The 26,566-nt window shown below is 48.4% G+C and overlaps 2 protein-coding genes across 7 annotated transcripts; one reads left to right on the forward strand and one right to left on the reverse strand.

Moving 5' to 3' along the window:
- Window positions 1–2,579: 2,579 nt before the first annotated feature.
- Window positions 2,580–16,837, reverse strand: FRMPD3 (FERM and PDZ domain containing 3). Of its 6 annotated transcripts, none has more exons than XM_053374268.1 (15): window positions 16,588–16,837; window positions 14,041–14,302; window positions 13,820–13,922; window positions 13,549–13,594; window positions 13,332–13,418; window positions 12,832–12,960; window positions 12,079–12,210; window positions 11,576–11,695; window positions 11,149–11,285; window positions 10,382–10,499; window positions 10,175–10,264; window positions 9,582–9,761; window positions 8,037–8,166; window positions 5,657–6,214; window positions 2,580–4,358 (listed from the first exon to the last, which is right to left on the reverse strand). In XM_053374268.1, the coding sequence occupies exons 1-15, from the start codon at window positions 16,738–16,740 to the stop codon at window positions 2,908–2,910; spliced, it is 3,696 nt and encodes a 1,231-aa protein (XP_053230243.1). In that variant the 5' UTR covers window positions 16,741–16,837; the 3' UTR covers window positions 2,580–2,907. The 6 variants fall into 6 exon arrangements, with proteins under 6 accessions (XP_053230243.1, XP_053230242.1, XP_053230241.1 ...); XM_053374267.1 differs by lacking the exon at window positions 16,588–16,837 and adding an exon at window positions 15,770–16,215 and having other exon boundaries at window positions 12,832–12,939; XM_053374266.1 differs by lacking the exon at window positions 16,588–16,837 and adding an exon at window positions 15,770–16,215.
- A 2,913-nt stretch (window positions 16,838–19,750) lies between these two features.
- LOC128406489 (gamma-aminobutyric acid receptor subunit beta-4-like) lies at window positions 19,751–26,214 on the forward strand. The gene is made up of 9 exons (XM_053373916.1): window positions 19,751–19,850; window positions 20,838–20,926; window positions 21,590–21,657; window positions 21,862–22,082; window positions 22,685–22,767; window positions 23,205–23,342; window positions 23,516–23,668; window positions 24,440–24,657; window positions 24,776–26,214. Exons 1-9 carry the CDS (start codon window positions 19,783–19,785, stop codon window positions 25,091–25,093), a joined length of 1,356 nt encoding a protein of 451 aa, XP_053229891.1. The 5' UTR covers window positions 19,751–19,782; the 3' UTR covers window positions 25,094–26,214.
- The last annotated feature ends 352 nt before the right edge of the window (window positions 26,215–26,566 follow it).

Here is a 26,566-nt window from a genome sequence, read left to right on the forward strand (position 1 = left end):
GAAGCAGCGAAAGGAACTTGCAATATCGGATAGAGCCTTGTCATTTTGTAACCAATTGAGTTATTATTATTATTATTATTAATAATAATTGTTATGGTTAGGCATGAGGGTTAGAGATAGGAATTAGGGATAGGAATTAGATAGGGTTGTTGTTATTATTAAATAATAATAATAATAATAATAATAATAATAATAATAATAAAACCCAGGTTTTTTCCAGGCCTTCCCATCTCTAAACTTGAGATTATTATTAGGGTTAGGGATAAGGGTTAGAGTTAGGGATAGGGTTGTTGTTATTCTTATTAGGGATAGGGTTATTATTATTATTATTATTATTCTGTTCGGAGCCTCCCAGAGTAGCTGGGGAAACATGGCCAGATGAGCAGGTATCAATATTTTATTTATTTATTTATTACTTATATCCCTGCCCTTCTGGCCAGGTTTCGTCAGCCACTCTGGGCGGCTCCCAAGAGAATATCTAAAACATGATAAAACATTAAACCTCCCTTCCGATTACATTTCCAGCAATAATGATTATAATTATGGTTTCCTTTGTTCAAAATAAATGGATTGATATCATATATATATATATATATATATATATATATATATATATATATACACACACACATATAATTTGTGTATGTATACACTGCCCATCTGGGCGGCTCCCAATAGAATATTAATAATAATAATAAAAAATAACCCTATCCAATCCCTATCCCTAACTCCTATCCCTAATAATAATAATAATGCAACGCCCATCGGGCTGGGTCCCCCCCCCCACATTTTTTCCAGGGGGCAAAGGCTTAAAAAACCCCACCATAACCCACCCCCCAACCTGTCCCCTCCCACCCAATTTCCCCAGGCCTTCCCATCTCTAAACCTGAGCCTGCAGAACTCCTGGCTCCAATTCTCGGAAGCTTTCCCAAACCACCCAGAGATCTTGGGTAGGGATGGGAAGGCCTGCAGGAAACCAGTTTTTTTCCCTTTTTTAAAAAAGCTGTTTTTTCTATAAATGGGGAGGGGGATATTCAAACTATGTCAAACTGTTTTTTTCCAATTCCCCTGGGGGGGAACAGCTTTGGGGGGCAACAGGAAAAAAAAAGTTTTTTTCCCAGGCCTTCCTTCTCTAATCTTGGGTGATTTCCTTTATTTTTTAATTTAATGTTATTGTTTCATTGTATCTCATCATTATTAGTGATTATTAGCATTTTTATTATTATCAGTATTTGTATTATATGATTATATGATTATTGCTGTTATTTCTATCCCACCCATTTCATAAAGAAATAAAAAATAAATCAAGGAAGAAATATGATGGTTTTGGGGCAACACAGGACAAATAATAATTTTTGTTGTTGTTGTTAAATTCAGGAGCCAAAATGTCCAAACTCCATGGCGTTCCAGATCTGTATTATTTATATCCCACCCATTTCATAAAGAAATAAATCAAGGAAGAATTTTCATGATCATTTTCAGGTAATCCTCTCAGATGGGCTAGTACAAACAATAAAATGGATCCTGGATATTGGTGCATATTGTTGTTGTTACATTTTTATGTTTATATTATTATTTATTTCCCCCAAATTTCATAAAAAAATAAGAGTCAAGAAAGGACTCGGGTTATGTCCGTTTTTCAAAATTAACATTATTATTAATATTAATATCAATTATTAATATTATTTGCTACTTAATATTACTTAATATTATTACTTGATTTGATTAGTTATTTAATAGTCCACATTAATATCATTATATATTAATTTTAACCAACATTATTCTGGATTAATATTAATTAATATCATTGTTTAGGAATAGTCCATATTTTAAAATAAATATTATTATCAATTTTTTTAGGGGGGAGAGATGTCACAAACACAAGATCGATATGAAGATTCATGTATTGGCATAAATTTGCATATAAGTTTCACATCTTTCTATATAGACAATCTCAGGTCAAATTTACACAGATATAATTTCCATATATCTATACATATATAGTCTTTATTATGTATAATATATACAGGCATGTAAAAAAGGGGGGGGTTTCTGTGTCCAGAGGGAACCGCAAAGGTCATCCAGCCCAACCCCAGGCAAGGCTACCTCAGTGCCAATCATTGTGGTACCAACCATTGTGGTTGCCAGAGTCATCCAACCATCTCCCAGCTTCCTTCTTTTCCTTCGTCCCTCCATCTTTCCATTCTTCCTTCCTTTGTCCCTACTTCCTTTTCTCTGTCCTTCCTTCCTTCCTTCTTCCCTTTCTCTGTCCTTCCTACCTTCTTTCCTTTGCCCCCCTCCCTTTCTGTTCTTCCGTTCTTCCTTCCCTGTTTCCTTCCTGTGTTCCTTCCTTTCTCCCTCCTTTTCTCTGTCCTTCCTTCCTTCCTTCCTTCTTTCCTTTCTCTCTCTCTCCCTTTCTCTGTCCTTCCTTCTTTCCTTCGTCGCTCCTTCCTTTTCTCAGTCCTCCCTCCCTCCCTTTCTTTGTCCTTCCTTCGTCCCTCCCTCCTTTTCTCCGTTAATCCTTCCCCATTTCCTTCCTCCCTTCCTCCCTTCCTTCCTTCCTTCCTTCGTCCCCCCTCCTTTTCTGTCCTTCCTTTCCGTCCTTCCTTCCTTCATCCCTCCCTCCCTTTCTCCGTTCTTCCTACCCCATTTCCTTCCTCCCTTCCTCTGTCCTTCCTTCCTTCTTTCCTCCCTCTCTCCACTGGACGGTCCTGTGCCAATTCTTGCAGTGGGTGGGGTCACCCGACCGCATCCCGGCTTTCAGAGCCGAGGAGTTGGACTACATGACTGGGCTCCCGCCAATGGAGCCCAGGGCACTTCAGCCCTCTGAGAGAAAATTGCCGCCCTCCGCCTTCTCCGCAAAACAGCCGCCTCGTCACACTTCCCTGAACGTCCTCTCAGCAAGCCTCACTTTGCCGCCGGTGCTGTCAATGGGCGCACTGGCTCCTCGCCCGCCTGCCTGGCTGCTGACTCCTCCGCCGCCCTTGCCAGGGCGGTGTAGTTCCTCGCCACCTCCTCCACCTGAGCCAGCAGTGCCCGCCGCCGTGCCTCTTTACCCACCACCGCTGCCGTCTCCGCCAACCGCGCCAGCACCCGGAAGCTCCCGGCGACGGCCGGCAGCAGCCGTGCCGGGCTCTTCTCGGCGCCCGCCACCCGCCGGCAGGCGGCCCTCAGCTCCCGGAAGGCCAGTGCCAGCTCCCGCCGGCCCTCATCTGGCACCGACGCCCCATTCCCTGCCGCTGCTGCACATTGCCGCAGGGCGCCCAGCAGCCGTTCAGCGTCGAGCCTCACCGCTGAGAACCCACCGGGGAAGGCGTACTCCCGGCCGCACAGCTCCCGGATGCGGTCGAGGCCCGATGCTGCCCGCAGGTCAATCTCCTGTGTCCGGGCTGCTGCATCCGGCACTGACGGCACCGAGTAGCACAGCTCATCGGCCTCGTCGTCACCTCCCCGCGCTGAGAAGCAGGAGCGCACTGAGCAGCAGCCCTCTCCACCTGGCCCCAGTTGCCGTGGGCACACGTCATCCGGGAAACGCGGCGCTGAATCACCCTCTTCTGGAACGGCCCCTTCCCCGCTGGCGCAGCGCTGCAGCTTCTCGTAGCGTGGCGCTGCTGCCACCACGCACTCGGTCCCCAGGCAGGAGGCGCTCTTTTCCACATCTCTCGGCTCTGGGCTGGCCGAGCGCACCCGTCGACTCGGGAATCCTTGTGCCATCCGCTGCGGGCAACTCTCTCTCCCTCGGCAGTCGCACCGCGACACACTGGGCACTGTTGGCACAGGGCTGGTGCCAGGTGGGCCACCACAGCCCCCCGGCGCCGGACCCTTCAGGAGTTGCTCCAGGAACTCCAGTTCAAACTGCTTCACTTTCCGGAGTTGCGCCCGGCGCTCATCCGTTTCCCGTTTGAGCCGTGCTGGGAATGTCGCTGAGAAGAGCTTCCGGAAGCGGAACGCCGGCCGGGGCACCCGCGGCTGTGCCGGGACCTCCAGATCCTCTCCGTGTGGCACCTTGGGTTCGAGATCAGACATTTCCTGGGGTGGGGGAACCATAGTATCTCTCCGGATCCTATCCGCCGGCACCTGGCAGCTCTCTGTCTCCTTCTGGGGACACTCCGGTTCAGGGTTCGAGGGGCAAGGCTGAGTGCTGGGACTTGGTTTGGCCTTGGTGAGCCACGCTGGTGAGGACTTCCCAGTCTTCGCCTGCCAAGTGGGCGCCCCACAGCCTCTCAAGCGGAAAGGTAGGTCCTTCTGCACCAGGAAGCCATCCGGGTCGACCCGTTGCGCCAGGAAGTAGGTGGCGTTGGGGGAAGCGTCTGCGTCACGGCCGGAGTCGGGGTCGAGGGCGGCCAGGACGATGAGACCTGGAGAAACCACAAGGGCCGGGAGCATTAGGATGTTGAATAATAATCATAATACTAGGGTTATTACCCTATCCCTAATTCCTATCCCTAACTCCTATCCCTATCTTGAACCCCTAACCCTAATTATTATTATTATTATTATCTTATTATTTCTTCTCTGCCCATCTGGCTGGGTTTCCCCAGCCACTCTGGGCAGCTCCCAAAACACAACAACAACGATGATGATGATAATCATAATAATCAACAACAATGATAATAATAATGTTGTTGTTGATGATGATGATGATAATCCTATCCCTAACCCTATCCCAAGGGATGGATTCAACTGTAGTGATCAGATGGGATTACCATGAGGAATTATAAAATATGCATCAAGTCATTGTGTCCACGATGAATGCATTGTGTTGACTGGGTTTAATTCATTGACAATAATTTCTGACCAAATCCCACAACCCTCTGCATCTCTGGCCATTTCCTCTACTGCCCATTTCTCTTTATTGACAAGTCACGTACACAGCCCAGTTGCTTTGCCAGGCATGCATCCTGGGCCATAAAGATAGTGGGCAAGTTTCTTTGATGTAGCTTTTCTGAAATTTTAATCTCAGTATGTTGATCTTAGGGCCTGGAAACAGATCTCACCTGAAGGTGATAATGATCGCTGTCTTCCTGGCCATCCTTATGTATATTGCTTGTTTATCACCTCCGGGGTTGCCAGATGCACTCCTTTGTACTTCTGTTTTGTTTACCCCAGAAATATGTGTGCTTAATTAGTTTTAGTAGTTTAACTTAGTCCCCACATGGGGTTTGTTGAAATGCTCAGAAGAAATCTGATTGGTTCTTACGAACACTCTGTAAAAAGTTCTTTTGTGGATAAGACGACCTGGGCCGGAGGGTGGAGAGACAGATTATCATACACACCCTTCCCAGAGTCTTGCTGGTTCAAGAATCTGTGTGTATTCTTATTGATCAGAGTTCAATTCTTCCTTTAATTTGAGAACACCTCACTCGACACCCTCTTCAATACTACTACTACTACTAATAATAATGATATTGATGATGATGTTAATAATCATAATCATAATCTATCCCTATGCCTGGGGGTGTACTTGAACCCTCTTCAATACTAATATTAATACTACTACTACTGCTACTACTACTAATAATAATAATAACTCTATCCCTAACCTGGGGGTGGACTTGACACCCTCTTCGATACTATTATTACTACTACTACTAATACTAATAACCCTATTCCTAATCCCTATTTCAGGGGGTGGGCTCGACGCCATCTTCAATACCCGTGGCTGGCGCCGGTGGTCCATCCTCCGCCTCCGCCAGGGCTTCCAGGGCCTGCAGGGTCGACACCAGTGCCTCGTCGAGATCCTGGGCTCGTTCCCGGACCGTCCGGGACCCCGGCACCACTGCCTCGACGAAGGTCACCGGTAGCTGGCACCCGGCATCCTCGCTTGGTGCCGCCCGCTGGCGCCGGGCGTCGTCCTCATCAGAGCTATTGTCCCCGAAGCCAGGTGGCGGTGCCGCGATGGCCAGGGCGGTGGTGGGGTCGTCCTCATCGCCCTCGCTGCCCGGCGGCGGCAGCGCTGTCAGATCCAGGCCAGCACGGCCCAGGCCCCGTCCGGGACCGTCCACCGAGCGGGCTCGGGCACGCCTGGCACCGCAGCCCTCGCCCTCGGCACCCGGGAGTTTCAGCACTGGATCCGACTTGGTCCTGGGCCGCGTTTCCCCATCTCCGAAGATCCGGTTCTGGTTGAGTTCTGGGCGGCGGCGGCGTGGCAGCTCCGGTGGCATAGCATGGCGGTTGCTGCAGGCACTACGGTTCCCAGCCTCCTTCTCTCTGCCTGGAAAAGGAGAGACCGGAGGGTGAGGATGGTTGCCAGGGAAGGTGCTCCGGGGTTGTATAGTCCAACCCTCTTGACCCGTGATTGGCCTGATTCAAACCTGGAACCTCCTGTGTGTCCGTAGGGCATTCATATTTTCTGCACCTAAATGTATTATTATTACTATTATTATTATTGACGTCTCTATTCTCAGTAGAGAAATATAAATACATGATTGTTGTTGTTTTGTTGCTGTTGCTGTTATTGTTGCTGTTATTTCGGATGTCCCTAATTTCATAGGAGAAATGTAAAATTATTATTATTATTATTATTATTATTATTATTATTATTATTAAGATTGTCCCTATTATCATTGGAGAAACGAAAGAGTAAAATTGTTGTTGTTGTTATTGACATCCATATTTTCATAGGAAAAATGTAAAATTATTGTGGTCATTATTATTGACGTCTCTATTCTCAGCGGGGAAACGTAAAAGCATTATTGTTCTTTTCTTGTTGTTGTTGTTATTTAGGATATGCTTATTTTCATTGGAGAAATGTAAGATGATGATGATGATTGTCCCTTTTCTCGTTGGAGGACGAATGGGCGGGATATAAATCAATTGTTGTTGTTGTTGTTAACAGGGACCCAGGCTGGCTTCCCTCAATCTGGGATTTTATTCCCTTTGGAAAAATCAGACATCTCAGCTGGTTGGAATTTTCTGAGCTTGGAAATGTACCTGTCTTGGTCATGGGAGCTGGTATATAAATTCTCATTCTCATTCTAATAATAATATAAGTATTAATATTCATATTAATATTTGAATACTATATATAGTAAATTATATATCTGGGAACTCCAGGATGTAGGCCGGTAGATACATTCAATTAATTAAAAAGAAAAGAAAAGAATAAAAAAGAATAGCATAGCATAGCATGGCATGGTATAACATAACACAACATAAAATATAACAACAACAACAACAACAACAACAACAACAACAACAGGGGGACCCAGGAATTGAGCGGTATATAAATTCAATTAATAATTCTATTATTATTATTGACGTCTCTATTCTCAGCAGAAAAATGTAAAGGCATGATTGTTGTTGTTTTGATGCTGTTGCTGTTATTGTTGCTGTTATTTAGGATGTCCCTATTTTCATAGGTGGTGCTGGAGGAGACTCTTGAGAGTCCCATGGACTGCAAGAAGATCAAACCTATCCATTCTGAAGGAAATCAGCCCTGAGTGCTCACTGGAAGGACAGATCCTTTGGCCACCTCATGAGAAGAGAAGACTCCCTGGAAAAGACCCTGATGTTGGGAAAGATGGAGGGCACAAGGAGAAGGGGACAACAGAGGACGAGATGGTTGGGCAGTGTTCTCGAAGCTACGAACATGAGTCTGACCAAACTGCGGGAGGCAGTGGAAGACAGGAGTGCCTGGCGTGCTCTGGTCCAGGGGGGCACAAAGAGTCGGACACGAGTAAACGACTAAACAACAACAACATTTTCATAGGAGAAATGTAAAATTGTTGTTGTCGTCTCAACAGAGAAATGTAAAAGCATTATTGTTGTTTTGTTGTTGTTATTTAGCATATGCCTATTTTCATAGGAGAAATGTAAGACTATTATTATTATTATTATTATTATTATTATTATTATTATTATTATTATTATTAAAATTGTCCCTTTTTGTTGGAGAAATGTAAGAGTAAATTTAATAATAGTAATAATAATAGGGGCCCAGGCTGGCTTCCTTCAATCTGGGATTCTGGGATTTCATCCCCTCCAGAAAAATCTGACTTTCAGCTGCTTGGAATTTCCCTTGCTTGGAAACGTACCTGCCTTGGTCATGGGAGGCGGTGCGACCGGGAAAAGCGTCCTTCTGGAGTCGGCCAGTAGGTGGCAGTAGCCAGAAATGAGGCCAGCAAAATTGGTGGCTTCTGGCCACTCCATCAGAAGCACCAGCGGCTGGGGAGAGAAGTAGTATTGGAATCATAAAATCATAAAATATTGATCTTTATTATAATTATTGGAATAATAGGACCATACAATATTCTAGTCTATTACTATACAGTCATACCTCAGGTTGAAGTAGCTTCGGGGTGAATATTTTCAGGTTGTGCTCCGCGGCGACCCAGAAGTAATAGAGCACGCGCTTCCGGGTTTCGCCACTCGCGCATGCGCAGATGCTCAAAATGACGTCATGCGCATGCACAGAAAGGGCAAATCGCGAAACGTGCAGACACGGGTTGCGTTCGCTTCAGGATGCGAATGGGGCTCTGGAACTGTAGGAGTGCACATTTCCAGAGTGTGGGGATCAGATGGGATTACTATGAGGAATTATAAAATATGCATCAAGCCATTGTGTCCACTATGAAAGCATGGCATTAACTGGGTTAGATTCATTGGCAATAATTTCTGATCAAATCCCACAAGCCTCTGCATTTCTGGCCATTTTCTCTACTGTTCATTTTCTACGCCTGACAGGCACGTATCAGCATTCTAAATACACAGGCCAGTTGCTTCATCAGGCATCCTGAGCCATAAAAGATAGTAGGTAGCTTCTTTGATGTAGTTTTTTAATCTTTAGATAGATCTTAAGGGCCAGGAAGAGTGTTCACAAAGAGATGGTAAATACTACCCGTCCTTCCTTCCTTTATTGCTGTTTATGACCTCCAAGTTTGCTGAATGCATTCTTCCTTTTTAGTTCTATTTTATTTACCCCAGAAGTATGCATGCTTAAATTAGTTTTGTAGTGTAACTTTGTCCCCACGTGGGGTTTTTTGAAATGCTCAGAGGAAATCTGATTGGTTCTTACACTGGGTAAAAAGTTCTTTTGTGAATAAAACGACCTGGGCCGAAGGGTGGACAGGAATTATTATTATATGCACTCCTCCCAGAGTCTTGCTGGTTGAAGCCTCTGTGTGTTATTAATCAGAGTCTAATCCTTCCTTTGCTTTGGCTACAGGAACAGATCCCATTTGCATCCAGAGGTACCACTGTATTCTCATCATAATAAAGCCTGAATATTATTTAAATGAAAAATCTGATTTAAGTAATAAGAATCTAATTTAAATCAGAATATAAATTGAATCAAAAGAATCCGATATAAATTGAAATAATCAGATTTTTTAAAAATGTGCTTTAAATTAAAATCTGATCTAAATAAAAAAATCTGATTCTTTGAATAAATTTTTTATTTAAATAGAAAAAATGCGATTTAAATAAAAATGTTATTTAAATCAAAAACCAAATTTAAAATTTAAAAATCTGATTTAAATTTTTTAAATTCAGATTTAAAATTTTGAAAATCTGATAGAAAAAAAATCCAAAGAAAATCCGAGTGACGGGATGGCCCCCAGGCGGCCCTCCAGCCTGCCCACCTTTGCATCCACAATGCCGGTCTCCACCCTTGCCACACCCGGGTTCTCCCGGAAGAGTTGGACTCTGCTGATCTGGCTGAATTCGCACAGGACAGTGGTCAGGTTGGTGCGGAGGTCGATGACGTGACTCACGCCATGGCGGGGGCCCACCAGGAGGGTGGGGGCAGTGTCCTGGCCGTCCTACGAGAGAGTCAGAGTAGTCAAACTCAGACTTGGAACCCAGAATAAGGACCCGGAACCTGGAACCAGAATCCAAGCCCGGAACCCTAGCCGAACTGAACTGGAAACCAGAACCAGGAACCGGAAACCAAAACCCATAACCTGGAACCAGAATCCAGGAACTGGAACTGAACCAGGAACCGCAACTGGAATCAAAGCCGGGAACAAAACCGGAACCTGGAACCAGAATCCAAGCCCGGAACCCTAACCAAACTGAACTGGAAACCAGAACCAGGAACTGGAAACCAAACCAGAAACTGGAACCCAGAATACAAGCCCGGAGCCCAGAACTGGGAACCAGAAAACAGAACCTGGCACCAGAATCTGAGCCCAGAACCTGAAACAGAAACCAAACCAGAACCCAGAAACCCTACCATCCCGACGGTCTGGAAGATGACACCAGAGAAGGTGGGCAGCCGGTCGAGGAGGCGTAGATACTGGAGCTTGGCCCGGGTAGGGGAGACCTGCGAGGAGAGAATTGGGGGGCCCCTTGGGGTCATCCAGTCTGACCCCAGGCTCAAGGCAGGGGTTAGGGACCCATCCCAGGGGATAGGGACCCATCCCAGGGGTTAGGGTCCCACCTGGGCGCCGCGCCGCTGATGCGCCTTCAGCTGTTGTGAGAGCGACCGGCGCAGGAGCTTGTCCTTGGTAGCCGGCAACAGAGAGGGAGGCAAGAAGGGCTCCAGACCCCACTCCTTCCTGGGGAGAAAAAGGAAACGCACACACTCCAATTTACCGTACTTCCTTCCTTCCTACCTTTCTCTGTTCTTCCTTCCTTCCTTCCTCCCTCCCTCCCCCCTCCCTCTCTCCCTTTCTCAGTTCTTCCTTCCCCATTTCCACCCTCCCTCTGTTCTTCCTTCTGTTTCCTTCCTTCGACCCTTCCTCCCTTTCTCTGTTCTTCCTTCCTTCCTTCCTTCCTTCCTTCCTTCCTTCCTCCCTCCCTCCCTCCCTCCCTCCCTCCCTCCCTCCCTTTGCTCTTTCTTCCCTGATTCCTTCCTTTGTTCATTTCTTCATTCCTCCTTCCCTTTCTCTATCCTCCTTCCCTCCCTTTCTTTGTTCTTTCTTCCTTGTTTCCCTCCTTCTGTTCTCCCTCCCTCCCTTCTTTCTGCTGTCCCTCCCTCCCTTTTTGTTTTTCCTTCCCCCTTCCTTCCTTTCTCCTTCCTTCCTTCCTAAGGAAGGAAACAAAGAAGGAAGAACAGAGAAAGGGAGGGAGGAAAAAAAGAAGGAAGGAAGGAAGAACAGAGAAAGGGAGGGAGGGACGAAGGAAGGAAGGACGGTTGGCTGTCCCGGGTGTGGGAACTAGGGTTGGTCAGGATGACCCTCAGGGTTCCCCCCTGAACTCACTCACTCGACGTTTCTGAGCGCCACCTTGTGGCTGGGACAGGTGGCTGAGACGGTGATATAGATGTGGAGCGCTGTCAGGACCAGGAGCGACTCCGGATCGGGGTCGGCACCAAACCGCTCCCGGATGACATCGTTGCGGCTCTGGAGAGGGAATTATAAGCACCGCCTAGTGGTTACTGTGAGGGACTGGGAAGCAGTGACTAGTGGTTATTGACTAGAAAGCAGCACCTAGTGGTTTGTGAGTGGTTAGATCGAGGGACTAGGAAGACTAGTGAGCTGGAACTAGTGCTTACCCCCAGCAAAATAATAATAATAATAAATTTGTACCCCGCCCATTTGAGGAGCAGTGAGGACTACTAGGTGGAGCAGCCGGCTAGAAGGAAGGATTGGGACCCTCTAACCACACATTCACACACACACACCCCGCTAACCTGGATGTAGAGGTATTCGAAGGCGGCGGCGTCTCGCCGCAACAGTTCGGCAGGGTCTTTGGGGTAAAAGCTGACCCGAAAAAGGCACCGCATGCCTTGGTAGTGGGTCCGTTGAACGACCTGGGGGGAGGAAGGAGAGCTCTGGCAAGGGGGTGGGCTAGATGACCCTGGGGTCCCTTTCCCCTGTCCATCCTTGTGGGATTTGGGAGGAAGGGAGGAAGGGTGGGAGGGATGATGGAAGGAAGGAGAATAGGAGGGAGAGACGAAGGAAGGAGGGAGGGAGGGAAAGAAGGAAAGAAAGAAGGAAGGAAGGAAGGAAGGAAGGAAGGAAGGAAGGAAGGAAGGAAAGAAAGAAAGTAGGAAAGAAGGAAGGAAAGAAGGAAGGAAGGACAGAGAAAGGGAGTGAGGAAAGAAGGTAGGAAGGATGGATGGGAGGGAGGGAGGATTTCAAAGCTCTGGTGGGGGGGTTGGACTAGATGACCCCCGGCTCCCTCCTGACTCACGTGGGCCAAAGGCTGCTTCTCCTGTAGGAGGAGAAACTGGTGGCTCCGCTCGGGGCTGCGGTATTCCAAGACGAGGGAAAAATGCTCAATCCGCCGCAGGGAAAGGCGATCCTGGAGGGTTGCCATCACATCCTGGGAGGGTCGAGAGAAAAGCATTTTTGGAAGAATAAGAAAAATAAATCCGGCCTTGCTGGCACCCCCTTAATAGTGACAATCAGAGGGAGGTTTCCTTTTTGGAATAATCAATTTTTACAGTTCTATCAAAAATGACTGATTTGGTTCTAATATTAGAAATACACAGACCAATAATTATAAAATGATGTTGAGGTTTAATAAGTTAACTTTTTATTTGGACAACTGTTTTGCTCTACTTTACTGGAAGGAGAAGAAGAATCATTTCCTTAATAACAATTATTTAACTCAAACAATAACATGATAGCATATGTATCCATGTTTGTTAACTGATGTTGATAAAAAAGGACTGTGTTTTAGCACACATTAAAAACTTAAAATAAATCCTTCTTTCCTGGTGTATTAAGAATTACAATGTATCAAGAATTAAGAAGGTAACTTAAATAGAATTAAATAAATAAAATAGAATATAACTTCAATACATTCCTTTGGACTAGAATGTAACATAATAGAAAATCTCTAGAAATATTTTTCCTCTGAAAGCATTTTACAAGTCACTAACCACTAGGCGCTGCTTCCCAGCCCCTTGCTCTAATCACTAGACACTGCTTCCCTTTCTACCTTGACGGTGGTGCGGCTGTCGAAGGTGAAGGACTTGACCTGCCCGTTTTCGAGGAAAACCTTCAGGACATTGGGGATGAGGAGGAGGGCTTCCTTCTTCAGCATCTCCTGCGGGCGGAAAAGCAGAGGCTGGTGGAATAATAATAATAATAATAATAATAATAATAATAATAATAATATAAAACAACTACCTGACTTTTAGAAGACATCTGAAGGTAGCCCTGTTTAGGCAAGTTTTAAGGTTTGATGTTTTATTCTGTTTTTAATCTGTTTTTAATCACCCAGCTGGATGGGCCAGGTATAAATATAAATATAAATTATTATTATTATTATTATTATTATTATTATTATTTATTACTTACATCTCGCCCACCTGCCCGGGCCTCCCCAATCACTCTGTGCAGCACATTAGCTATCTTTAACAAGCCCAAAGAGGCAACGGAGACATGAAGAAAGGAGACGACCACATCCCCACCCTTCCAGAACTTTTCAGAACTCACCGGCTCCGGCTCCGAGAACCGCACTTTGGCAGGGTTGGACCTCAGCTTGGCCTTCTTCGCAGCACTGATGAAGGCCGACTTGGGCGACTGGAAGGGGAGAAGGAAAAGACGGGCCTTGTGGGAGAGGTCGGCTGCCTTCCAAAATCTCAGCCGGAAAAGCAGATTCCCGACTTGCCAGGGGGTGGGGGTTGAGATGGATGACCCCCGGGGATCTCACCTGATGGGTTTGCAGCACGGTGAAGACAGCGGACTCCTTGGCACTTCTGTGGCAGGAAAGGAACAAAGGAGACATTTAGGGTTTCCTTGAGATTTCTGCCTCTCCAGGGAGTTGGACTGGATGACCCTCGGGGGTCCCAGCTCCCCTGCAATGAAATTCCTCCAGAAAGAATCCATGGATTTGTAGAGGAGGCAGGAACTGCAGCTCTTAAATTTCAGAAGGGTCACCCAGTCCGACCAGCGTGTCTTGAACCCGCTTCCTCCTTCCTCACCTCACAATTTCGATGAATCTCTCCCGGGCAACATCACTCACGTCTTCGTCACCGATGGCCCAGATCTGGTCCCCGGGAAAGAGTTTGTCCTCCGAGGGTCCGCCTGCCAAAGGAAGGGGCAGCTGGTGTCTGTCGGGGGGAGAGAGACCCTCAGCGTCATCTAGTCCAACCCCCTTCCAACTCGATGATCCGATGCTGAGATTTATCCCCGGAATCCTCACCTGCCACTACCGAACGCACCACCACGGGCCTCTCGCCACCGGCCACAAAGCCAAACCCTCTGTCCGGGTGGCGCCGGATCGTCACCTGTCGGAAGGCCTCGGAAGGCGGCTGTCCCCATTCCATAGCATCCCAGCTTTCCTCTGGCATTGCATCTCCAGCGGCGGGAGAAGACAGGATTCCAGGACACAGGGAGGGAAGAATCCTATCCTCGGTCTCTATCCTAATGCACAGAATCTGGGATGCCAGCAAGGTTGAACCTTTCTGTAAAAAAGGGATTTTATTATTCCAAAAAAGGAAACCTTATCCCTAACCCTATCCCTATCCGTATCCCTAACTCCTATCTCTAACCCCTATCCCTAACCCTTATCCCTAATCCCTAACCAGGGGCATCTTACCTATAGAGACTAGTGGCATGGGGCATCAGGAAAGAGGTGGAGGCTGAATGCGGTGCCTCCCAGCATCAGCTCGTCACCCTTGCCTGCCTCCTCCAGCCCCGCAAGCAGAGCTGTCCTCCCTAAAAAAAGGGGGACAACTCTGGGAAATGGGGGGGGGCACCGGAGGGAGCTTTGCACCACGGCGCTTGATATGCTTAAGATGGCCCTGCCCCTAACCCCCAACCCCACCCCTAACCCCCAACCTCATGCCTAACCCCCAACCCCTATCTCTATCCTCTACCCCTAACCCTTATCTCTTCCCTGCATTTCAGCCTTCATCAACTGCAAAGTTGGCATCGATTTGCACATTGCATTTTCGCCAACCAGGTCCGGCATTATGGCTTTCCTTTGCCATTTTGTAATAAACTGCAATTCAATAACTGATTGCATATTTTTTTTAAACCAGAACCATTTTATTTATTCGTTGGGACACAGCTTCTCCACAAAAAGGCCCCACAAATAATGCAAACGTAAATGTCCAATTAAGGCACAACCTCTTTTAACATTCACAATAGAGCTCAAAATATTGCTTTTTAAAATTATAATTCATTGCATTTCAGCTGCTGTTTGCAGTTGGCCTTCAGATCCAGGAAAATCCAGCAGCACCAGGACCTGATCCTGTCTCAGAGGAGGAGAACCCTACTCACTGTGGGTGGGAGAGATGCCCTCTGGCCATGTCACCTCCTCCTTTTCTCCTCCTTTTCTCCTGCCAGAAACAGGGGGGAGGGATGGAGGGAGGGAAGAATTCAGCAGATCAAGAATATGAAAGGAATTGGCTGCTGGCCTGGTCCCAGAGAAAGGGATGGGAAAAGAGAGGGGGGAGAGAGAGAGGGAGAGAGGAAGGGAGATTTGACAGAGGAATGGAGAGGCAGAGAAAGAAAGTAGAGAGAGAGAGGAGATGGAGAGAAAGGGTAAGGGTAAGGGGAGATGGGGAAGAGAGGAAGGAAGGGGGGGGAGAGAGATGCGACACTGGAGGGAGAGGAGAAAGAAAGAGAGGAGAAGGGGGGTAATGGGGAAGAGAAAGAAGGAGTCCAGGGAGGGGGAGGGAGGGAAAGAGAAAAGGGGGGGGGAAGAGAGATAAAGGGAGATTTGAGAGAGGAATGGAGAGGGAGAGAAAGAAGGAGAGAAAGAAAGAAAGAAAGAAAGAAAGAAAGAAAGAAAGAGAGAGAGAGACGGGGAAGGTGAGAAAGAGAAGGAGGCCTGAGATTCATCCGGCATCGGCATGACCTGTTTTTGACATCCTAATAATAGTAATAATAATACAGTAATAATAATAGGCGTTCCTCTGACCCACCAAGCTTGTAACTCCATCCAAAGTAGCCTTGGCGGTCCCTTCCCGCCCTATTATTATTCTCCTCTTCTCTCCTTCCCCCCATCTCTCCTCTCCTCCTCTCATTTCGTCGTTCTCTCCTTTGATACCTTCCTCGGAGGTCGGGTGGTTGGATGGAGATTCTTGGAAACGGACCATTCGCGGCGGCAGGAATCTCAAGAGAGAAGCCTGGAATCCAGTGAGGTGAGATGCGTGGTTCCCCCAAACCCCGAGGTCCTTTTCACACGTGCTATGAGCAGCGGGTCAGACTGGATGACCCTCAGGTACCTTCCCATCCGAACCTTCCATTCGCCAGGCAATCACTGGTGCCGGGGAAAGGATCGAAATGGACTTACCCGCTTGGTGTGTGTGTAAGGAGGACTTTGGGGGGAATCCTGTCCCCCATCTGTCCTAATGGGGGTCCCCCACGCCCCACAACCGTCGCCATCCGTAGCCCTCCAAAAGCACGAGGCGAGATGGGGCGCCGGGGCCGTTGCATCCCCCTTTGTGAAAGCGGGGTGGGGAACCAAAGGGATTTGCCCGCCGGGGGGGGGACACATACCCTCCAAACTGCCCCCTTCGTAGCCCCCCAAGCGCATGCTTTGGGCTACGGGGCCGCCCATCTTTCGAGAAAAGAGGGGCAGGAAGAGGGAGGGAGCCGTTTTGGGGGGCATTAGGAAAACTTGGGGGGCCCTCGACCTGCTCCGTCGGGAACCCCAAAACCAGAAGGGGGAGGGCGCATACCTCGGGCGCAAGCAGACCCCCTCCCCAGTTGTGTTTTTTATGGGGGTCGCGGGCCTTACCGGGACTCCCTGCGGCCCCCCGAAATCGGGCCGGGAAGACGGCGGGGGGGGGGCAGCTCCGGCCGCGCCTGCGCACTCGCGGCGCTCGTCGTCACTGCAGTACACGGGAAGGGAGGGGGGAAGCGAAGAGGGGAGGGGCGCCCCAAAAGTCATCCAGACTGACCCCCCCGCGAGGCGGGAAACGGAGCGCAGGATCCTAGAATGGGGGAGCTAGAAGGGAGTCCTAAAAGTAATCCAGTCTGACCCCCCTACAATGGGGGAGCTAGAAGGGAGCCCTAAAGGCATCCAGACTAACCCCCCTGCAATGTAGGGATCTAGAATGGGGAGCTGGAAGGGAGCCCCAAAAGTCATCCAGTCTGACCCTCCTGTAATGCAGGGATCTAGAATGGGGGACCAAGAAGGGAGCCTCAAAAGTCATCCAGTCTGACCCCCCCCCGTTGTATATAGATTCTAATAATAATAAGATGATTATGATGAGATTCCTGCCTTGCTGGGGGGGGGGTCAAACTAGATGAAACTGGATCTAGTCCGGCTGTCAGATTTTTTCCCTATACATTTTTGGGGGGGCGGCGGCGGCGGATGGAAATGGGAGGTTTCGGGCCTCGCCAGAATGGAGCAAAGCATTGTGGGATAATCCCTGGAATGCGGGGTTGCTTAGCAACTGACCACCGATGCAGCAGAGGATGCTCTTTTTTCCCCGTCTGGAGGAACATATGGGAATTGGAGAAGCGAAGAGAAAATCCTAGAAGGGCCAGGCTGGAAGGGGATCCCAGGGGTCATCCAGTCGGACCCCGAGCAAGGCATGAACCTCATGATTATTAATAATAATAATAATAATAATAATAATAATAATAATAATAATATACCACCCTATACCCGGGAAATAACCCTAGAATGGCGGAGGCGGTTCAGACTAGATGACCCCATCGACCCTTTCTCCTCTCTCTTTCTTTCTCCTCTCTCTTCCCCCCTCTTTATCTCGTCTCCATTCATCTGTCTCTTTCCCCATCCCTCTCTTCTCTCTCTCTCTCTCTCTCTCTCTCTCTTTTTTTCTCCTTCCTTTCTTTTCTTTCTTCTCCTTTCTTTCTTTTCTTTCTTTTTTCCTCTCTCTTTTCTTTCTTTCTGTCTTTCTTTCTCCTCTCTATTTTTTCTCTCTTCCCCTCCTCTCTTTTTCTCCTCTCTTTCTTTCTCCTTCCCTCTTTCCTCCATCCCCACTCTTCCCTTCCTTCCTCTCTCTTCTCTTCCTTTCTCCTCCTCTCTCTTTACCCATCCCTCTCTTCTCCCTCATCTCTCCCTCTCATTCTCCTCTTTCTTTCTCGTCTCCTTCTCTCTATTCCCCCCTACTCTTTCTGTCTCCCGCCCCCCTTTCTGCGCTTTGAGGGCGTTTCCCCTTTATTTTGGAGAAAAATTTGCTTTTTTCTTCCGGATTCTCATTTCCTTTATTTTTGGGGTTCTCCCCCCCCAAAACTGCTCTTCCTATCACGTGATTTCTTCTCCCTCCCTCCCTCCTCCTCTCGGAAAGGCGGAGCGCGGAGCATCCTCTGCAGCGGCCGCCGGGCCAAACAGAGGCGAGGGCCTCCCTGCGCCCCCCCCAGGAGCGGATCCAACCCCCTCCCCGGCGCCCCCCGAGCGCGGATTTCGAGGCCTGCGCGCCCTTCCCCCCGAAAACGCGCATTTTTACGCATCCAGACGGATCCGGCGGCGACCCCCGCCCTACGCCGCGCTCCAGGAGCGCATCGTCCACCGGCGACCCCCAAGTGCGGGTATTTGTGCCCCCTCCCAAAAGGCATCGGGACCCCCCTGCGTATTGGGCCCGAGTGAGGATTTCGCGGCCTGGCTGCGCCCCCCGAGAGCGCATTTCGCCGCTGGAGGGATCCAAGGATCCGGCCTCATCCTCCTCCACTCCTCCCCCCCGAGATCGGATTCCACCTTTTCCCGGAGGTCGGCGCATTTCCCGCTCTACAGCCTTCGGGAACACAACTTCCACTTTGTCGGATCCGTCCGTGGGCCCGCCAATCTCGCCTGTACCCCCCCCCACCCTGAAAGCGCATTTTCCCACGCTACGCGCAGACTCTACTCCTGCAAAGGCGCATCTCCTCTCCAAAGGCGGGATCCTCTCCTTGGCGCATTTCCACGTCGGCGCGCAGCTTCTCCTCGGATCCGGCCCCGGTCCCGCCATCCTCGCCTGCACCCCCCGAAGGCGCATTTCCCACGTTGCGCGCAGATTCCATTGGGGGTCTGTCCTCCTCCAAAAGCAGGACCTTCGGGCGGCTTCTCCTGGGCGCATTTCCACGTTGGCGCGCAGCTTCTCCTCCTCGGATCCGTCCCTGGTCCCGCCGTCCTCGCCTGCGCATTTCCCACCTTTGGGCGCCTTTCCCCCCAGCGCATCCTTCCCGTGGGCCGGAGCGTCTCCATTCGCGGCCTGCGGCCCAGACAGCGCATTTCCCGCCTTTGGGCGCGCAGCCTTTCCTCGCATCAGCCCTTACCGTTGGTCTGCGCGCCCGCCCATCCTCGCCTGCGCGCCCGACGGCGCATTTTCCTTCTGACCGCCTCCAAAAAGCGCATTTTCTGCATTTGGGCTTAGCCTTTCTTCGTCTGTTCATACAGTCTCCGCCGGCGGCCGATCCTCACCTGCGACCCCCAAAGCGCATCTCCCTCGTTGGCGCGCAGCCTTTCCCTGTCTCCACGCTCAAGAGCGCATCATTCCTCTTGGCCAGAGACTCTCTGCCGGCGGCCCATCCTCACCTGCGCCCTCCAAAGCGCATCTCCCTCGTTGGCGCGCAGCCTTTCCCTGTCTCCGCGCTCAAGAGCGCATCAATCCCGTTGGCCGATTCTCGCCTGCGCCCCCCAAAGCGCATTCCCCATATTGGGCGCAGCGTCTCCGATTGCGGCCTCTGGAGCGCAACTTCCGCGTTCCGCCGCCGTCTCCCAAAGCGCCTTTTCCACGTGCGCCCGCTCGCCGGAGACTCCGTTGGCTCCTCTCCTCCGCCACCCTGCGCGCAACTGGAGCGCATTTCTTCTCCCGTCCGTTTTGCGCCATGGCGAGGCTGCCCGGAAGAGCCTTTTCCAGCGCCCGCTGAGCGCCACTCTTCGATTCGGATTTCCATACGCTTCAGGTGAACCGGCCGGCCCCACCGCTGCCCCCATTTTGGGGGTGCTGCCCCCCACCCCACCCCGACCTCCCACCCCTCGGAAATGCGGGGACTGCGCGACGGCGCATGGGTTGCGCTGTGTCTCCTCTGCTGCTGCTGCTGGGCGCACAGGTAGGTTGGGGGGCTCACCTGGGGGTTTTGGAGGGCGGAAACGTAGCAGGGTTCTCCCTTGGGGTTTTGGGGCGGTGGACAGGGAGTGGGGGGCTCCCCTGGGGGCTGTGGGGGGCTGTCGGGTAGCGGAGGACTCAACTGTGGGTTTTTTTAGGGGGTGGACAGGCAGCAGGGCCCCCCTGGGGTTTTTGGGGGGTGGACAGGTAGCGGGAGTTTCCTTAGGGATTTGGGGGACAGACAGGTAGTGGGGGCTCACCTGTGGGGTTTTAAGGGGGCACAGGTAGGTTAACTTTGGGGGACCCCTGGGGTTTGGGGGGACCGACAAGGTATCAGGGGGTTCACCTGTGGGGGTTTTAGTGGTCACACAGGTAGGTTAACCTGTGGGGGGGGTCACCTGGGTTTTTTTAGGGGGTGCACAGGTAGGCTAAGCTGCAAGGGGCTCACTTGTGCGGGGGGTTCTGGGGTCCCCTAGCTGCCCCCCCACAGAATAGGGGAGAGACCCCTCCAATTGCCACAAAAAGCATGATGCCCCCATATTTCAACCCCCCCAATTTACATGACATTCATATAATATATTATATTGGGGTTCCCAGCTGGAATTCAGGGGGGCAAGTTTAAAGGAGGCAGTGAGTACATGAAGCATGATGCCCAACATCTCAAATGCCCCAAATTTATATGAACCCCACAATATTTTATTCCAGCTAGACACCCCAATAGAATATATGATGGCCCCCGCCAAGTTTATTGGGGCTCCCAATATCTTCTCCCAAAATTTCATTCCAGCTGGGGACCCCAATATAATAGATTCGGGGGCAGGTTTAAATGATGCCATGTGGGACCCTCCATGTTTTAAACCAGCTGGGCACCCCAATATACAAAGGACCCCCAAATGTATAGGGTGCCATATGGGGTGGGGCTCAATGGGGACCCCCAATATTTTATCTCAACTGCTTTGAGGACCAACCATGGTCTTCTCCTGTTTTGCAGCCCCTCCACTGGCAACATATCGGTGGTCAAGGACATTGTGGACAAGCTCCTCAAAGGCTATGATGTCCGCCTGCGGCCCGATTTTGGAGGTAAGGCAGCGTGGCCTAAAGGTTAGAGCATGAATCCAATCAATAATAAATCAGGTAATCAATAATACGCCGGGTCATAAATAAATAAATGATTACCTATCATCCACTTTTATTATTTTATTATTAATCTATGGTTCGGTTTTATTTCGGAGGTAAGGCAACGCCGCCTAAAAGAGCATAAATCTAATCGATAATAAATTATATAATTAATCATAAATAATAAGTTAGGGCATAAATTAATAAATGATTATTTCTTATCCCCTTTTCTTATCTCTTTTATCATTTTCTTATAATCTGTTGTTTGATTTGTTGTTATTCCTTATTGACTTTTAGCCTTTATTTATTATTTATTATCTAAAGTTATGATTTATTGTTTATAATTTAATTTCTTAATTTTATGGGGTTATTTTTTATGACTATTTTATTATTTCCTTTTATTATCTCATCTTCCCATTGAGGATTTGATTTTATGGTTTCATCATGTGATCATCTAACATTTTATCACAAGTCAATAAATTAACCAATTATGAGTTTCATTAGCAATTTATAATTTTATTACTTCATTTTAATATAATAATCTATTATTGTAATATAATATGATATAATAATATAACATAATATATCTGTTGCTTTGGTGTTGTTTTGTTATTGTTATTATTTCAGGGAACCCTGTGGTGGTGGGGATGAGCATCCACATCTCGAGCATTGACCAGATTTCTGAAGTCAACATGGTAAGTTGGACGAACTTCCACTGGATCCAGATTCGAATCCTGATGGAAAAGATGGATTTCCTTCTGTCCTTCTTTCCTTCTACCCTTCTTTCTTTTTCCTCTTCTATCCTTTCCTGCTATCCTATCCTCCTTTCTTCCTTCTTTCCTCCTATCCTTCTCTCCTCCAATTTCCCCCATATCTCTCTTTCTTTTCTCCTCTGCCAGGACTATACCATAACCATGTACTTCCAGCAGAGCTGGCGGGACAAGCGGCTTGCCTACGGCGATCTGCCGTTCAACCTGACACTCGACAACCGAGTCGCCGACCAGCTCTGGCTCCCAGACACCTACTTTCTTAATGACAAAAAGTCCTTCCTGCATGGGGTCACCGTCAAGAACCGCATGATCCGCTTGCACCCAGATGGCACTGTCCTCTACGGCCTGAGGTGGGCAGATATTAATGATATTAATCACCAATAATCAAGAACCGATTCGCTCCTGCCAGTTTGTTATTGCAAATACGGTCAATTAATGGGTGGTTTCGTTCTCGCCTAGTGATCACCACAAACTGGGTGCTAATCAGTTTTTTATTGTGCGTGTTGATCATAACAGGGCGGGGCGATTAATGGACGGGTCATTATTAATGGACAGATCATGATTAATGATTATTAATGGACAGGTCATGATTATTGGATGGATCATGATTAATGACGGCTTTCATCGTGATCACGGTTAAATATTATCAATTTCAATACATTTTGATAGTCCATAAAAATTAGCCATCCGATAAATACTTACCTATTTATACTTATAAATTAATACACATTAATAGTCCATAAAATTAACCATCCAATTAATACTTATCAATTAATACTTATCAGTAGGCAAAATTAGAGAAATATTTGCGAGTTCAGACATTGGACCAGGAATATCATCTAAAAAGGGGTTGGAAAATCCCCCCAAAATCAATATGTAGCATTCCCCACATCCGTCAATCAGGGATCCCCATAATGGATCCTGGGAATCCTCTCTCTCTCTCTTTCTGCAGGATCACGACAACTGCCGCCTGTATGATGGATCTCCGGAGATACCCCCTGGATCAGCAGAATTGCACCCTGGAAATTGAGAGCTGTGCGTATCATTCAATTCAATTATTGCTTGTTAAGGAATAATTAAAAGTATTATCCAGGAAAAATCAAGGAATAATTTTAAACCAGGATTAATTTGAAACAGGAATAAGTATAAAATAAATTAAAATAAAATAATTCCTTGTTAATCAAGGGATAATTAAAATGAATTTAACTTTAAAGCAGGAATAATTTTAGGGCAGGAATAAAATAAATTTATTCCTTGTTCATCAAAGAAAAGTATTATCCAGGAATAATTTTAAACCAGGGTTAATTTTAAACCAGGAGGATTTTAATTGGGGAATAATGTTAATCCGGGAATAATGTTAAAACAGGAATACTTTTCCACCAGGATTAATTTTAACCCAGGATTAATTTTAAGGCAGGAATAGTTTTCAACCAGGAATCATTTTCATTATTTCTTATTTTCTTTCCTCCCAGATGGCTACACTGTTGACGACATTGTCTTCTTCTGGCAAGGAAACTCTTCGGCTGTGACGGGGATGGAGGTCTTGGAGTTGCCCCAGTTCACCATCATCGAGCAGAAGCTGGTCACCCGTGAGGTGGTCTTCACCACTGGTGGGTTGCCCTGTCGGGTCATCTAGTCTAACCCCCTGCCTGAAATCCTGGGGTTGTCAGACACAGGGTGGGAGACCACGGTCCTCCAGTCCACCCTTTGCTGAGATGTCCTCACCGATTCATCTGGATCCTGGGGTCCCATCCAGCTTGACCATCTCCTCTTTCTCCAACAGGCTCCTACCTCCGCCTGTCGCTCAGCTTCCGCATCAAGAGGAACATCGGCTACTTCATCCTGCAGACCTATATGCCCTCCATCCTCATCACCATCCTCTCCTGGGTCTCCTTCTGGATCAACTACGATGCTTCAGCCGCCCGGGTGGCCCTAGGTGAGGAGATCCTGAGATCTTGCTCCGGGGTCCTGCTACCAAGGGTCCATGTGATTCTCCCTAAAGGCAGAACCTGACCTTTGTCTCTCTTGAAACATATTGGGTTGGGCTCAGGTGAGTATGAGGTCCACCAAGACCCTGAGAACTTTCTCCTATGTCCTGCTAGCAAGTTGGTGGTCCACCAAGACCCTGAGTCCATCAGGGTCCATGTGATCCTCCCTAAATGCAGGACCCTCTTGACATTCATTGGGTTGGATTCAGGTGAAGTTGGAGGACCACCAAGCCGCTGATAACCTTCTTCCATATCCTGGTAGCAAGCTGGTGGTCCACCAAGACCCTGAGGTCCACCATCCTTCTATTGGTCCATCTGATTTTCCTTAAAGGCAGGACCTGACCTTGATCCCATTTGGTGAAGTGGTGCCCAGTTCTCCAACCCATGAAGGTCATATGGAATCCAGATTCAATATGAAATCATTGGATTTCCATGGATGTTTTTATATATTCATCTTGAGTCACGATATCGCTTGACTTCCAGTATGAAAAGGTTTGATTTCACTAGGCATTTCTATATATCCGTCTTCAATCATGACATCGATTTATTTCAGAGTATGAAAATGTTTGATTTCAATATATCAGTCCCATCTTTGGATATTACAAAAATATTTTGATTGTTGATCGTGACGGAAGTTTGAATTAAGGTGCCTTCCCTGCGCTATAATTCTCGGCCACCCAACTAACCCTGTTCCTTCTCCCACTCGCCGCGGCACCCAGGGGTGACGACCGTCCTCACCATGACGACCATCAACACCCACCTCCGGGAGACGCTGCCCAAGATCCCATACGTCAAGGCAATTGATGTCTACCTGATGGGCTGCTTTGTCTTCGTCTTCCTGGCGCTGCTGGAATATGCCCTGGTGAACTACATTTTCTTTGGGCGAGGGCCCCGCCAGCAGAAGAGACGCGCCCGGCGCCTGGAGCCCCGGACTCAGGTGCGAGATTCCTGCCTAAAAAGTGGGTGGGGATGGGTGAACCTCAGGGTCCTGTATTTGAGGCCGAGATCCCCATGGGTTCGGATAGATGACCCTGAGCTCCCTTCTCTCCTTCCAGCCCGACCCATACGGCAACCTCCTCCTAGCCGGCGTCTCCGACAGCAACTGCCCGCTCTTCTCCACGTCACCCTCGCCAGACCCGCGCCCCTGTGGCCTGCGCGGGTTCGAATCTTCAGGCACCGCCCTTCACTCCCGGAAGGCACCCGCCTGCCGCACCGCCCGGGCCAACTGCCGCCTGCGCCGGAGGTCCTCCAAGCTGAAGCTGAAGATCCCCGACCTGGCCGACGTCAGCACCATTGACAAGTGGTCCCGGGTTCTATTCCCCATCACCTTCGGCTTCTTCAACCTTCTCTACTGGTTGTACTATGTCAACTGACGTCCAACAGGGAGAGCTCCAGGCGCCGGGTTCAGGTTCTGCCCCCACTCCTACCCCAGCCTTGCCTCCTCTCCGCTTCCCATTTGTTCTGTCCCTTCACAGTCCCTTCCTCTTCCCTTAAGAGTCACTTCCTGTACACTCTCAGGCACTTCCTGTTCCCTTACAGGCCCTCCTGTTCTCTCACCACCCCTTCCTGTTTTCAAATAGCCCCTTCCGGTTTTAGCCCTGTCCCTTCCTGTTCCCTTCAATTCACTTCCTCTTTGCTCTCAGGCACTTCCAGTTCCCCCTCTCCCTCAGAGTACCTTCCTGTTCTCTCACAGCCACTTCTGTTCCCTCTCAGGGACTTCCTGTTTCCTCATAGTCCCTTTCATCTCCTTCACAGTCCCTTCCTGTTCTCTCCCAGTCCCTTCTTATTCTCTCTGAGTCCCTTCCTGTTCCCTTAAAGTCCCTTTCATTTCTCCCTCACAGCCACTTCCTGTTCCCTCTCAGGGACTTCCTGTTCTCTCACAGTCCCTGCTTATTCTCTCTCAGTCCCTTCCTGTTCTCTTAAAACTTCCTTCCTGTTCCCTCACAGCGCCTTTCTGTCCCTTCCCCTCTCCTTCCCTCCCCACTTCCTGTCCCCTTGCAGCCACTTCCTGTCCCCAAACCAGCCATGGAGAACCCACCGTTTCGAGTAACGGGAAACGAGGAACAAGCCACGCCTCCCAACTTCCAGTACTTTCTCTTCCTCCTCCTCCTTGGACCGGCTGGGCTTCCTTCCCACCGGCCACTTCCCTTCCGTTGCTTCTGCCATTACAGGTTCCGGTGGACGGACTTTTCCGGAACCGACTTGAACCGAGTTTACAGTTTTCTACCTAGCGACCGACCGACCAATGGGATCTCTCCGTTCTCACATTTTGGGTTTTTCCCCCCTTGTTGTTCTGGGAGGGATTTGGGGAAAGTGCTCCTGAGCGTGTGCAGAGTTCCTTTCCCCCCCTAAGCAATGTACATGAACCTTAAAAAAACACATTTTGGAAACTGTTCAATATCCGTCGGTTGGGAATCTTTCTCGTCTTTTTTTTTCCCTTATAAAATCGGGAGAATTTCACTTTAAATATACGGCCTTGGAAGAAAAACAACAACCGGTGTCCGTTTCTTTCCTTTCAAAAACGGGGCTGCGGGGCTATGTTTTATTATAATAAAACATCATCTATAATATATAGATATTAATTAGATCTCATTTACATTTATATGATATACACACATGCTTAGACATATTATTGATATATCCTTATATTATTGATATATATTTATATTCAATATATTATTAGATATATATTACTAATATAATGATGTGTTGCGTAATATATATTTATCTTGTTTATGGTTATATATATATATATATATAGGCAGAAGAAATGCAACCACTATGCAGAGAAATATAGATGTATATATCATTATCTAATATTTCTATATATATTATTTTTACTTACC

The sequence above is a fragment of the Podarcis raffonei genome, chromosome Z, assembly GCF_027172205.1.
Source record: "Podarcis raffonei isolate rPodRaf1 chromosome Z, rPodRaf1.pri, whole genome shotgun sequence".
NCBI classification, from domain to species: Eukaryota; Metazoa; Chordata; class Lepidosauria; order Squamata; family Lacertidae; genus Podarcis; species Podarcis raffonei.

Excerpts from the sequence above, each read along its gene's own strand:
- FRMPD3 (XM_053374266.1), bottom strand. The coding sequence starts at position 15,943 with ATGGTCCGTTTCCAAGAATCTCCATCCAACCACCCGACCTCCGAGGAA. Across the intron at positions 12,961-13,331 it reads GGTTCTCGGAGCCGGAGCCG|CCTCTGCTTTTCCGCCCGCA; the intron begins GTGAGTTCTGAA and ends TTATTCCACCAG. Across the intron at positions 6,215-8,036 it reads GCCTCCCATGACCAAGGCAG|GCAGAGAGAAGGAGGCTGGG; the intron begins GTACGTTTCCAA and ends CTCCTTTTCCAG.
- LOC128406489 (XM_053373916.1), top strand. The coding sequence starts at position 19,783 with ATGCGGGGACTGCGCGACGGCGCATGGGTTGCGCTGTGTCTCCTCTGC. Across the intron at positions 22,768-23,204 it reads CACCCTGGAAATTGAGAGCT|ATGGCTACACTGTTGACGAC; the intron begins GTGCGTATCATT and ends CTTTCCTCCCAG. Across the intron at positions 23,343-23,515 it reads TGAGGTGGTCTTCACCACTG|GCTCCTACCTCCGCCTGTCG; the intron begins GTGGGTTGCCCT and ends TTTCTCCAACAG.